General features: G+C 46.8%; 1 protein-coding gene across 1 annotated transcript in view; it reads left to right on the forward strand.

Annotated features, from left to right (window-relative positions):
* The window catches only part of FBXO41 (F-box protein 41), a 112,667-nt gene that overhangs the window by 86,860 nt on the left and 11,917 nt on the right, over positions 1–13,890 (forward strand). The window contains exons 4-8 of the mRNA XM_066574585.1: positions 5,330–5,555; positions 5,829–5,908; positions 6,327–6,679; positions 10,090–10,322; positions 11,266–11,381. Of these exons, the coding sequence (XP_066430682.1) occupies positions 5,330–5,555; positions 5,829–5,908; positions 6,327–6,679; positions 10,090–10,322; positions 11,266–11,381 (1,008 nt within the window). The remainder of the gene's footprint in view (positions 1–5,329; positions 5,556–5,828; positions 5,909–6,326; positions 6,680–10,089; positions 10,323–11,265; positions 11,382–13,890) is intronic.

Genomic DNA, 13,890 nt, shown 5'->3' on the forward strand with positions numbered 1-13,890 from the left:
TAGTAAGTCGCCAGTGATGTCACCCGCTCTCTAGAAGACTTGTTAGTAAGTCGCCAGTGATGTCACCCGCTCTCTAGAGGACTTGTTAGTAAGTCGCCAGTGATGTCAGCCGCTGTCTAGAGCACTTGTTAGTAAGTCGCCAGTGATGTCACCCGCTCTCTAGAAGACTTGTTAGTAAGTCGCCAGTGATGTCACCCGCTCTCTAGAGGACTTGTTAGTAAGTCGCCAGTGATGTCACCTGCTTTCTAGAGGACTTGTTAGTAAGTCGCCAGTGATGTCACCCGCTCTCTAGAAGACTTGTTAGTGAGTCGCCAGTGATGTTGCCTGCTCTCTAGAGGACTTGTTAGTGAGTCGCCAGTGATGTCACCTGCTCTCTAGAGGACTTGTTAGTGAGTCGCCAGTGATGTTGCCTGCTCTCTAGAGGACTTGTTAGTGAGTCGCCAGTGATGTCAGCCGCTGTCTAGAGGACTTGTTAGTGAGTTACTAGTGATGTCAGCCGCTGTCTAGAGGACTTGTTAGTGAGTCGCCAGTGATGTCACCCGCTCTCTAGAGGACTTGTTAGTGAGTCGCCAGTGATGTCACCCGCTCTCTAGAGGACTTGTTAGTGAGTCGCCAGTGATGTCACCCGCTCTCTAGAGGACTTGTTAGTGAGTCGCCAGTGATGTCACCCGCTCTCTAGAGGACTTGTTAGTGAGTCGCCAGTGACGTCACCCACTGTCTAGAGGACTTGTTAGTAAGTCGCCAGTGATGTCACCCGCTCTCTAGAAGACTTGTTAGTAAGTCGCCAGTGATGTCACCCGCTCTCTAGAGGACTTGTTAGTAAGTCGCCAGTGATGTCAGCCGCTGTCTAGAGGACTTGTTAGTAAGTCGCCAGTGATGTCACCCGCTCTCTAGAGGACTTGTTAGTAAGTCGCCAGTGATGTCACCCGCTCTCTAGAGGACTTGTTAGTAAGTCGCCAGTGATGTCAGCCGCTGTCTAGAGGACTTGTTAGTAAGTCGCCAGTGATGTCAGCCGCTGTCTAGAGGACTTGTTAGTAAGTCGCCAGTGATGTCACCCGCTCTCTAGAAGACTTGTTAGTAAGTCGCCAGTGATGTCACCCGCTCTCTAGAGGACTTGTTAGTAAGTCGCCAGTGATGTCAGCCGCTGTCTAGAGGACTTGTTAGTAAGTCGCCAGTGATGTCACCCGCTCTCTAGAAGACTTGTTAGTAAGTCGCCAGTGATGTCACCCGCTCTCTAGAGGACTTGTTAGTAAGTCGCCAGTGATGTCACCCGCTCTCTAGAAGACTTGTTAGTAAGTCGCCAGTGATGTCACCCGCTCTCTAGAGGACTTGTTAGTAAGTCGCCAGTGATGTCAGCCGCTGTCTAGAGGACTTGTTAGTAAGTCGCCAGTGATGTCACCCGCTCTCTAGAAGACTTGTTAGTAAGTCGCCAGTGATGTCACCCGCTCTCTAGAGGACTTGTTAGTAAGTCGCCAGTGATGTCACCTGCTTTCTAGAGGACTTGTTAGTAAGTCGCCAGTGATGTCACCCGCTCTCTAGAAGACTTGTTAGTGAGTCGCCAGTGATGTTGCCTGCTCTCTAGAGGACTTGTTAGTGAGTCGCCAGTGATGTCACCCGCTCTCTAGAGGACTTGTTAGTGAGTCGCCAGTGATGTTGCCTGCTCTCTAGAGGACTTGTTAGTGAGTCGCCAGTGATGTCAGCCGCTGTCTAGAGGACTTGTTAGTGAGTTACTAGTGATGTCAGCCGCTGTCTAGAGGACTTGTTAGTGAGTCGCCAGTGATGTCACCCGCTCTCTAGAGGACTTGTTAGTGAGTCGCCAGTGATGTCACCCGCTCTCTAGAGGACTTGTTAGTGAGTCGCCAGTGATGTCACCCACTGTCTAGAGGACTTGTTAGTAAGTCGCCAGTGATGTCACCCGCTCTCTAGAAGACTTGTTAGTAAGTCGCCAGTGATGTCACCCGCTCTCTAGAGGACTTGTTAGTAAGTCGCCAGTGATGTCACCCGCTCTCTAGAGGACTTGTTAGTAAGTCACCAGTGATGTCAGCCGCTGTCTAGAGGACTTGTTAGTAAGTCGCCAGTGATGTCACCCGCTCTCTAGAGGACTTGTTAGTAAGTCGCCAGTGATGTCACCCGCTCTCTAGAGGACTTGTTAGTAAGTCGCCAGTGATGTCAGCCGCTGTCTAGAGGACTTGTTACTGAGTCACTAAAGTACAGTGTGGAGAAGATGCCAGTATAAGGTGTTGGGTGCAACGGCCCGAGAGAGTGGGGCAGAGATGTTGAAGACCCCAGCTAGAGGCACCTGAGGCTGAAGAGTCCTGCAGGACCCCCTAGGATTATGCAGCAGGTCAGAGACAGTCCTGCTGGCTGTATAGAGACTGTTACATTTGTGGCCATAGTGCCTGGTCGAGTCTGTCGCAGGTGAGGTTCAGGTGTTTGTGCCCACCTGTAAGTGCGCGGGTACAGAAGTAACGTTAAAGGGTGGCTTCAACATTTTTTGGAAGATGCACTTGCAGATTTTTCCGCAGATTGTTGATCCAGCAGGAAGCAGATGCCCGGCCTTTTATGGCATTTTTTTCAGAAATCTTCTGCATGTGTGTTCAGCCCCGAGGCGGCTGCTGACTGCTGGCTGCCGGCACTCCTGTTTTCCCGACAATTAGTGTTATGACATAAGCATTCATGTAGCAGCAGCCCAGGACCCCCGGCACAGGAGTGATGTCAAAGCTGCGCCTGAGATTCTCGGTCGCATCTCGCCCCGGACACCCGTCTGTCTGCTGTGCGATGTGCAGGACACGGTACATTTGCATGTACTAGTCTCATCCGGATAGGACATGCTGCTATGTATTATAATCGGACCGTCCGCCCCCATTATAACAACCCGTCTGCATCGGCTTCTATTTCCATCCGATTTTAGAGCCAAAAAATCAGTCCAAAAATCAGATGAAAAAAAACCGTTGATTTGCTTGTAGTGGCCTTCATCACATGGGGGTCATTATAGCACTCAGCCGGGCTAAAACATGGCCGCTCTCTGAGCATTAAATTGCGTGAACGAATAGCAGTCCTGAGCACATCGCAGCTTGTATTCGTGAGTAAGCCCCTCCCCCTCCCGCCCCCTCCGTTTGCCGGCTGACTTGTTCTATCTCTTGACAGAGAAAAATCTCATTGTCAAAAATCGCGCCTATTGTGCCACCGTAGACAGGCCATTTTTTTTTTTTTCGACACTTAAAAAAAATCGTTTGTCTCATGAAGGAATCTATAGGAAACCTCAGAAAGGCTCTTTGAGATGCATTTTTTTTGGACACACTTACCGTATATACCGGCGTATAAGACGACTTTTGAACCCCGAAAAATCTGCTCTGAAGACGGGGGTCGTCTTATACGCCGGTAATACAACAAAAAGAAAGTGTAAAAAAAAAAAATCATTACTCACCTCCCCCGGCGTTCTGCGGCGCTGCTGCAGGCTGTCGCTTCCTCCTGGTCCCCGGCAGAGCATTGCTTTCTGGACGCAGGGCTTGAAATCCCCGCCTCCAGAAAGCTACTGTGATTAGCTAACACACGCCGTCAGCCAATCACAGCCATTCAATGACATCATTGAATGGCTCTGATTGGCTGAAGGCACATGTGTTTTAGCTAATCACAGCCATTCAATGATGTCATTGAATGGCTGTGATTGGCTGACGGCCCTGCGTCCAGAAAGCAATGCTCTGCCGGGGACCAGGAGGGAGCGACAGCCTGCAGCAGCGCCGCAGAACGCCGGGGGAGGTGAGTACTGATTTTTTTTTTTTTTTGCTCCACTGTATTCCCGGCGTATAAGGTGACAGTTGGGGGGTCGTCTTATACGCCCCACGCCTTATACGCCGGAATATACGGTACTCTGCATCAAAATGCCGTCCCTGAAGGAGGCCTTGGGCTGTCATTACATCGGGGCTAACAGCCGCCAGCGCTCACGTTTCCTGATAATTGCTGGGCTGCACAAGCAAGCGCAGGAGCCACCCAACAATTAACGCCATCGCAGTGCTGCACCACTGCTTACACAAACGCTGGCGGCTGTTAGCCCTGGTGTAGCCGCCTCGGGGACCTTTCACACAGGATGGAATATTCCGCAACCCAAACATCTCCTCCTGCGGAATATTGAGCATCAGAAGCCGCTCCGCTGACCGGCAGGTTTTGGTGAAGAATTGAAAATATCAGAATCCTTCCGGCAATTCCATATATTCCAATATCCGCGGTTATGGGTGCAGAATGCAGGAACGGCGAAGTCCACAACACTGTGGCAGAATATTCCATCCCGTGATGGTCCCTGAGCGGGCTATAACACAAGCACTAACGACTACCGCTAGCGCCCGCATTTTCTAACAGTTATTGGCCAGCACCTGTAAGTGCAGGTACCACCTGACAACCAGCACCAGTAACAAGCTGTAACGGGGCTGATTGCCGAGTGGCGACCACGCTTACAGGTGCTGACCAGTAATTGTTGGGAAAACGTGAGCACTCATGTAAAGGCACCCTCACTGCTGCACCTATCATGTACAGACAGCGGCAGGTTGTTACAATGTAGCAGTGCCAGCTGCATGGCTACAATGTCACAGGCAGCGCAAGCGGGACGGCTGGTAGCCTCTGCAGCGGAGGGAGCCGGACGGCTCGTGGCCTCTGCAGCGGAGGGAGCCGGACGGCTCGTGGCCTCTGCAGCGGAGGGAGCGGGACGGCTCGTGGCCTCTGCAGCGGAGGGAGCCGGACGGCTCGTGGCCTCTGCAGCGGAGGGAGCCGGACGGCTCGTGCCCTCTGCAGCGGAGGGAGCCGGACGGCTCGTGGCCTCTGCAGCGGAGGGAGCCGGACGGCTCGTGGCCTCTGCAGCGGAGGGAGCCGGACGGCTCGTGGCCTCTGCAGCGGAGGGAGCCAGACGGCTCGTGGCCTCTGCAGCGGAGGGAGCCGGACGGCTCGTGGCCTCTGCAGCGGAGGGAGCCGGACGGCTCGTGGCCACTGCAGCTGAGGGAGCCGGACGGCTCGTGGCCTGTGCAGCGGAGGGAGCCGGACGGCTCGTGGCCTGTGCAGCGGAGGGAGCCGGACGGCTCGTGGCCTGTGCAGCGGAGGGAGTCGGACGGCTCGTGGCCTGTGCAGCGGAGGGAGTCGGACGGCTCGTGGCCTGTGCAGCGGAGGGAGTCGGACGGCTCGTGGCCTGTGCAGCGGAGGGAGTCGGACGGCTCGTGGCCTCTGCAGTGGATCTTGGCCACTTTGATTCCCTCGCACACAGGTTTCTATACTAATACAGGAGCAGTAAGTAGTGTCCTCAGGCGCAGTCCTGTGTAACCGCTCCCTACGCTTTGTCTTACAGGGAAGTGGTAGAAATCGACTTATTCCTGAAGGAGACGGCCAGCCGAGAAGCCAATGCCAAAGTGCGTCTTCAGCAATTCATAGAGGAACTTCTGGACCGCGCCGACCGGGCAGAGAAACAACTGCAGATCATCAGCAGCTGCGGCACGACCCCCAATGGCAGCCTGGGCAGGTGCAGCATTCCTGGGTACAAGGTGTCCGATGCCCGGGTACAGGGCTCCAGGCAGGTAGGTTCAGGTAGGAGGAGGTGTAGCTGCACCATGGCCGAGACACCGTATATACATATATACTGTATAGACATCACTGCATCAGACCCTCAACTGTGAAAAGCATTGGGGCAGTAAATTGGGGCATTATCCTGGAATAAAGTGAAGAAACCCCTCATATACCTCTAATGGGGTAATTATATTCTTACCCCTATCAGATGTCCAAAACCAAGAGCCTTTATAGTGTCACATGCTCATTACACGATTGACTGACGTCTTCCATATCTCCTGTAGAGGGCAGACAGGCACCAGGGGCCCGGCTCCTCCACCCACGGATCATACCCCAGGAACCAGAGATCCTCCTCCTGCGTTGGGTGAGTTATCACTTCCTCTTACTGCCCCCCTCCAGGACATTCCTAGACTAAGATCCCAGACATTAACTGGAGTTCTTCAGCCTCCCCATCACCCCTGTCAAAAATATGCACCCCCTTAGACTTCTTCACTGGCTGCCCCTAAATCTGACCGCTGACCCCAGCTTAGGTTGCATTTCTTTGGGGTCTCCTGGAACAACCTGTAAAAGATTAGTGAGATTAAAGGGATTACAGCCTGCATTATACTTCAGAGCTGCATTCCTAATTCTGCAGCTTCAGAATTAAATCTCCCAGCAGTCCCTGCTTGTTCAGCATCTGCAGAGGCTTCTCTGGTGATTTGCATTCTGGGAAGTGTAACAAATGGCAGTAGGATGTAGGGGCTGATAGATGAGAACATGGCCATGTCCACTTGTGTTCGCAGGCTCCCGAGCAGAGTGAAGACTGTATCTCAGAGCTCAGGCTGTTATGACAGTGATGGGGCAGAGCCGATCCAGGTGGATGATGGATTGGAGGCTCTCCGCTACCCTGGGAACAGTCACAATGCTGACAGCAGCTTTGAGAGGAACAACAACCAGCGTGGTTCTGGTCTCCGCAGGCAGGCCATCCAGAACTGGCACCGCCGGCCGTATCGGAACAGCACCGAGGGGGAAGAGGGAGATATCTCGGATGTGGGGTCCAGGACCACAGAGTCCGAGGCTGAAGTCTGGGAACAGGAGAGCACCGGCTCTGCGGACCTCAACACTGGCCGCTCATCGGGGGCCTCACGGCCAAAGGGTGAGTCTTGTGTGGGGGTCACCTATACTATATGGATATATGTGCTGTCCAAAGTCATCTGCCTTCATCATATGTGACCCTCAAAGAGTTTGCCGAAAAACTCCTAAAACCGCTCAGGAACGCTGCCCTTTTTTTTCATTAAATATATTTGCTTTTTTTATATTTTGATTTTTGTTATTCTAAATATGGAAAATGATTTTTTTTTCTTTTACTACCTTTTTTTTTAATGAAACTTTTTAAAATTCCTTTTAGCATTTTTTCTTTAGTACACATAGGAGGCTTGAACATGCGATCGTTTAACCGCTTTTTCATTATAGTGTAATACCATAATAATGCAGTACCATAGTGTTACATTATACCGCAATCTGACAGTCCGTCTATCAAGCTATGTCACAGGCATGGCTTTATAGGCAATCTGCAATGGCCGCCCCCGGCTGCTATGGAAACTGAACAGCACCCCGTGATCTCATTGCGGGGGGCAGTCCAGAACTCCCAAACTCCTCTCAGGACATTCATAGTCCTGCCATGATAGAGCGGTGTGACCGTCCTTAGGCCCGTGTCACATACAGCACTGTGCAGACGTTTGAGCCGGGTGTGGAAAAAATGCTACAAAGTTACATTATAGAAATAATAGTATGTGGTCAATTAACAGAATGCAAAGTGACTGAACATAAGAGAAATGTAAGTCCCATCAGTATTTGGTGTGACGCCCGTCACCTTCACAACAGCAGCGGTTCTTCTCGGTACACCTGTACACAGTCAGGGGTTTTGCAGGATTATAGTCAGGTGTGATTAACCATTTATACCACATAGGTGATGATGATCAGCATCTTCATATGTAGGTTGAAACGCAGTCATCAACTGAAACAGAAGCCGTGTAGGAGGCTTAAAGCTGGGTGAGGTTGTGGAAGACAGTTTCATGTCACAGATCACACACCAGGACAAGACTGAGTGCAGGAACAAGACACAAGGTAGTTATACGGTATCAGCAAGGTCTCTCCTAGGCAAAGACTTCACAGCAGACGGGGGTGTCAAGATGTTCTGTTCAAGCTCTTTTAAAGAAGCACAAATAAATGGGCAACACTGAGGACTGCAGACATAGCGGTCGGCCAAGGAGACTTAGTGCAGCAGATGAAAGACACATCATGCTTACTTCCGTTTTGAATTCGGAAGATTCTAGCAGTGCCGTCCACTTAGAACTGGCAGACGCCGGTAGGACACCCATCTGCTGTTCATAGAAGTCTGGCCAGAAGTCGTCTTCAGGGCTCCTGCACACTGGCGATCGTGATATCGCTGCCTTTCTGAAATTAGGCTCTTGACATTGCGTTGAAGTACCTTTAAAAACTGTGTGCAAGTGTTTCCAGAAAAACTGAAGCTGAAGGAGACGGGTGTCACAGCAAACACTGATGGGATTACATATCTCTCTTGTTCAGTCACTTTGTACACGTCTATCTGAGAGCATTCTTACTTGCAGCATGTTTTCCACACCCGCCTGATACTTTTGTGCAGTACTGTACAGTATAAACGAAAAAAGGTTTGTTACCGTGTTACCCAGTAGAACAGGGTGTGATTGTACCACGTAATCTTGTAGATATGATACCTTTTTAATGCCTAACAAAAATACAAGATGTTACAGCAAGCTTTTGGATAGTCTATCGATCCTTCCTCAGGCTGAACTGGAACCGGTTTGGATTGGGCACATATATAATATACAAATGCAGAGAGGACACGCCTCTTGATTGAAATTCAAATATTCACACACAAAAATTTGAGACTGTTTTGCGCTCAAAACTTAAAACAACAGACAAACTGAGCTGAGACATAAATACTTAATCAGTCCACTGAGCTCAGGAATGTGACAGTTTTCAGATGTGTCTTATCTCTCCTTCAATCTGCATATGAAACGAGATGCAGCACCACCTATTGGATGGCAACATTGTTACAAGTCAAGTTCAGAATTTTTATAAAGTTAAAAAAAAAAGAAAAAGATTGGGAAGGGGACATAGCTCTTGAGCACCTTCAGACCTTTCATGTTTTCCACTTATGCAAGAATCCTGGTCTGAGGTTAATTACATTATTTTGGGTATCAAACATGGTCATAAATTTGTAGAGTCTAAGGACAGTCACACTACTGTATTACAGTTGTATTTAACCCCTCTATTACGGACAAACGTGCCAGCCCGGGCATGAACCAGCTGACCCCAACTCCCAGGTCAGGAAATCCGCAGTGAAGCTGGGTCATTTTTTCACAGTATAGATGGTAAAATACATCCATAATACCGTTCTGTGAATCCGGCCTGAGGCCTCGTTCACATGAGCGCTGTTTTAGTGCCAATGGTTTCCTATTGAACCGTTCAGATGAAGGAATTTTAGACTTGCAAGATACTCACTCCTAACAAAGATAGGGCAGGAGTGATTACAATCCGCACCGCAGGTCCAAAATACTCACTCCTAACAAAGATAGGGCAGGAGTGACTACAATCCGCACCGCAGGTCCAAAATACTCACTCCTAACAAAGATAGGGCAGGAGTGATTACAATCCGCACCGCAGGTCCAAAATACTCGCTCCTGACAAAGCTAGGGCAGGAGCGATTACAATCTGCACCGCAGGTCCAAAATACTCGCTCCTGACAAAGATAGGGCAGGAGTGACTACAATCCGCACCGCAGGTCCAAAATACTCGCTCCTGACAAAGATAGGGCAGGAGTGACTACACTCCGCACCGTAGGTCCAAAATACTCGCTCCTGACAAAGATAGGGCAGGAGTGACTACAATCCGCACCGCAGGTCCAAAATACTCGCTCCTGACAAAGATAGGGCAGGAGTGACTACAATCCGCACCGCAGGTCCAAAATACTCGCTCCTGACAAAGATAGGGCAGGAGTGACTACAATCCGCACCGCAGGTCCAAAATACTCGCTCCTGACAAAGATAGGGCAGGAGTGACTACAATCCGCACCGCAGGTCCAAAATACTCACTCCTGACAAAGATAGGGCAGGAGTGACTACAATCCGCACTGCAGGATTTTTTTCTGTAGCGTGGAGACTGGATTTTGTAGCTGCAGCGAATATTCCGTGCAGAGAGTCCACACGGAAAATCCACCCCACGTGGGCATACCCTAATGGTGCTACTAGATAACTGCTAATAACAGTCATGTAATAACGCAACATACGGAGTTGCCCTTGTATCTGCAGGCTCAGCCTGACGATTATCAGGACGATCCGCTAGTGGCAGCCACTAATGCTCATGTAATGACACTCTGATGATGATCCCTCTGGTTGGAGGTGTCATTATTGTCTGAATTAATTGCTGAGTGAATCCCTACCGCATTAATACATACATACTTTGTATATTAATGCAGAAGCCGTATAGACTGACCGTGTGCTGTGCCTTTAAATCCACCTCCAGGGCGCTGTGATGGGAGGATGCTGCGGCCGGAGAAGGGCAGCCCGTCTCGAGCCAATGAAGTCATCAGTCCCGAGATCCTGAAAATGCGGGCAGCATTATTTTGTATATTCACCTACCTCGATACTAAGACTCTGCTGCGGGTGGCCGAGGTCAGCAGGGACTGGAAGTTTGTGGCGCGGCATCCGGCGGTGTGGACTCGAGTCTTCCTAGAGAACGCCAGGGTGTCTCCCAAGGTAAGTGTCGGGTGGGGTGTCCATTAGTTAGAGCCCTTTTACATGGGGCAACCTTCAGGCGCAGATAATCCCGACAGCCGTCCCAGTGATAAACGCTTCCGATCTTTCACATAGGAGCGATCATCGCTCAGTGAATGGAGGTTACACAGGCAGTCCTCTCCACTGTCGCCCCATTTGTGTCCCCAGTGGAGGTATTAAACTCAGGTCGTATATTCCAATCCATATACACTCACTTCACACACTTCTTGCACTTTATAAAAGTTTTCTGAGAACCCCAAATATTTGGTCGCAGTGAAGAGACCTATATGGTAAAAAGAAGACACCGTAGTCACCTCCCACTGCGCGCTGCTCCGCCGCTGCTGCAGTCTGCTGTTAACATCGTGGGTTGTTTACCCGTGTGCCCACTGCAGCCAATAGAAAGCTGTCAGGTACGTCATCAGTGACGTCCCATAAACCTGCCTTGGAGGTCTACATTAGAAGCCCACTTGACAGGTCTATGGGAGATCGCCAGGCACTCTGGCCATGTGATGTCACTTGTCAGATGCTGCAGCGCCGAACCAGCACCACCGTGAGTATAGAACATTTATATAGTTTTGAGAACTAGAGGCCCAAAACTATATAAAAGTAATGACTCGGAAAACCCCTATAAGATAAGATTTAACAGCAGCAGTAAGTGCGGGCCGCACAGATGCCATGTATGAGAACGGAGAAACAACTGCAGCATATTCATGTAAATGCTTAAAGTAAATATACAGCCAGAGCTGTGGTCCCCGCGTGTCCTCAGTATACAGCTCTGATCAATAGAAACACCGCTATGTGAATTTGTGCCTGTAAAATCAGCAACTTTCTCCCCGCATCCGCTGCTTGAAAAGCTGCACATGGATGGAGAATTCTACACTTTAATGTCGATGAAAATTCTGTATACCCTGTTCTCCTCTTGCAGTTTCTGGTCACCCTCGCACAATGGTGCACACAAACCCACTCTCTGACCCTACAGAACCTCAAACCTCGGCAGAGAGGAAAGAAGGAAACCAAGGAGGAATACATGAAAAGCACAAGGTGACACATCTGTCCCATGACCTCAGCTATGAGTACATTATTATACAACTACTATAATACGGCTCCCTATGTACAAGAATATAACTACTATAATACTGCCCCCTATGTACAAGAATATAACTACTATAATACTGCTCCTATGTACAAGAATATAACTACTATAATACTGCCCCCTATGTAGAAGAATATAGCAACTATAATACTGTCCCCTATGTACAAGAATATAACTACTATAATACTGCCCCCTATGTACAAGAATATAACTACTATAATACTGACCCCTATGTACAAGAATATAACTACTATAATACTGCCCCCTATGTACAAGAATATAACTACTATAATACTGCCTCCTATGTACAAGAATATAACTACTATAATACTGTCCCCTATGTACAAGAATATAACTACTATAATACTGCCCCCTATGTACAAGAATATAACTACTATAATACTGCCTCCTATGTAGAAGAATATAGCAACTATAATACTGTCCCCTATGTACAAGAATATAACTACTATAATACTGCCCCCTATGTACAAGAATATAACTACTATAATACTGACCCCTATGTACAAGAATATAACTACTATAATACTGCCCCCTATGTACAAGAATATAACTACTATAATACTGCCTCCTATGTACAAGAATATAACTACTATAATACTGACCCCTATGTACAAGAATATAACTACTATAATACTGCCCCCTATGTACAAGAATATAACTACTATAATACTGCCTCCTATGTACAAGAATATAACTACTATAATACTGCCCCCTATGTACAAGAATATAACTACTATAATACTGCCCCTATGTACAAGAATATAACTACTATAATACTGCTCCCTATGTACAAGAATATAACTACTATAATACTGCCTCCTATGTACAAGAATATAACTACTATAATACTGCTCCTATGTACAAGAATATAACTACTATAATACTGCCCCCTATGTACAAGAATATAACTACTATAATACTGCCCCCTATGTACAAGAATATAACTACTATAATACTGCTCCTATGTACAAGAATATAACTACTATAATACTGCTCCTATGTACAAGAATATAACTACTATAATACTGCCCCTATGTACAAGAATATAACTACTATAATACTGCCCCCTACGTACAAGAATATAACTACAGTACTATAATACTGCACCCTATGTACAAGAATATAACTACTATAATACTATTATGTACAAGAATATAACTACTATAATACTGCCTCCTATGTACAAGAATATAACTACTATAATACTGCCCCCTATGTACAAGAAGATAACTAGTATAATACTGTCCGCTATGTACAAGAATATAACTACTATAATACTGCCTCCTATGTACAAGAATATAACTACTATAATACTGCCCCCTATGTACAAGAATATAACTACTGTAATACTGCTTCCTATGTACAAGAATATAACTACTATAATACTGGCCCCTATGTACAAGAATATAACTAGTATAATACTGCTCCCTATGTACAAGAATATAACTACTATAATACTGTCCCCTATGTACAAGAATATAACTACTATAATACTGCCCCCTATGTACAAGAGTATAACTACTATAATACTGCTGCTATGTACAAGAATATAACTACTATAATACTGCTCCCTATGTACAAGAATATAACTACTATAATACTGCCCCTATGTACAAGAATATAACTACTATAATACTGCTCCCTATGTACAAGAATATAACTACTATAATACTGCCTCCTATGTACAAGAATATAACTACTATAATACTGCTCCTATGTACAAGAATATAACTACTATAATATTGCCCCTATGTACAAGAATATAACTACTATAATACTGCCTCCTATGTACAAGAATATAACTACTATAATACTGCTCCTATGTACAAGAATATAACTACTATAATACTGCCTCCTATGTACAAGAATATAACTACTATAATACTGCTCCTATGTACAAGAATATAACTACTATAATACTGCCCCTATGTACAAGAATATAACTACTATAATACTGCCCCCTATATACAAGAATATAACTACTATAATACTGCTCCCTATGTACAAGAATATAACTACTATAATACTGCCCCCTATGTACAAGAATATAACTACTATAATACTGGTCCCTATGTACAAGAATATAACTAGTATAATACTGCTCCCTATGTACAAGAATATAACTACTATAATACTGTCCCCTATGTACAAGAATATAACTACTATAATACTGCCCCCTATGTACAAGAGTATAACTACTATAATACTGCTGCTATGTACAAGAATATAACTACTATAATACTGCTCCCTATGTACAAGAATATAACTACTATAATACTGCCCCTATGTACAAGAATATAACTACTATAATACTGCTCCCTATGTACAAGAATATAACTACTATAATACTGCCTCCTATGTATAAGAATATAACTACTATAATACTGCTCCCTATGTACAAGAATATAACTACTATAATACTGCCCCCTATGTACA

Source organism: Eleutherodactylus coqui, chromosome 7 (assembly GCF_035609145.1).
Source record: "Eleutherodactylus coqui strain aEleCoq1 chromosome 7, aEleCoq1.hap1, whole genome shotgun sequence".
In the NCBI taxonomy this organism is placed as follows: domain Eukaryota; kingdom Metazoa; phylum Chordata; class Amphibia; order Anura; family Eleutherodactylidae; genus Eleutherodactylus; species Eleutherodactylus coqui.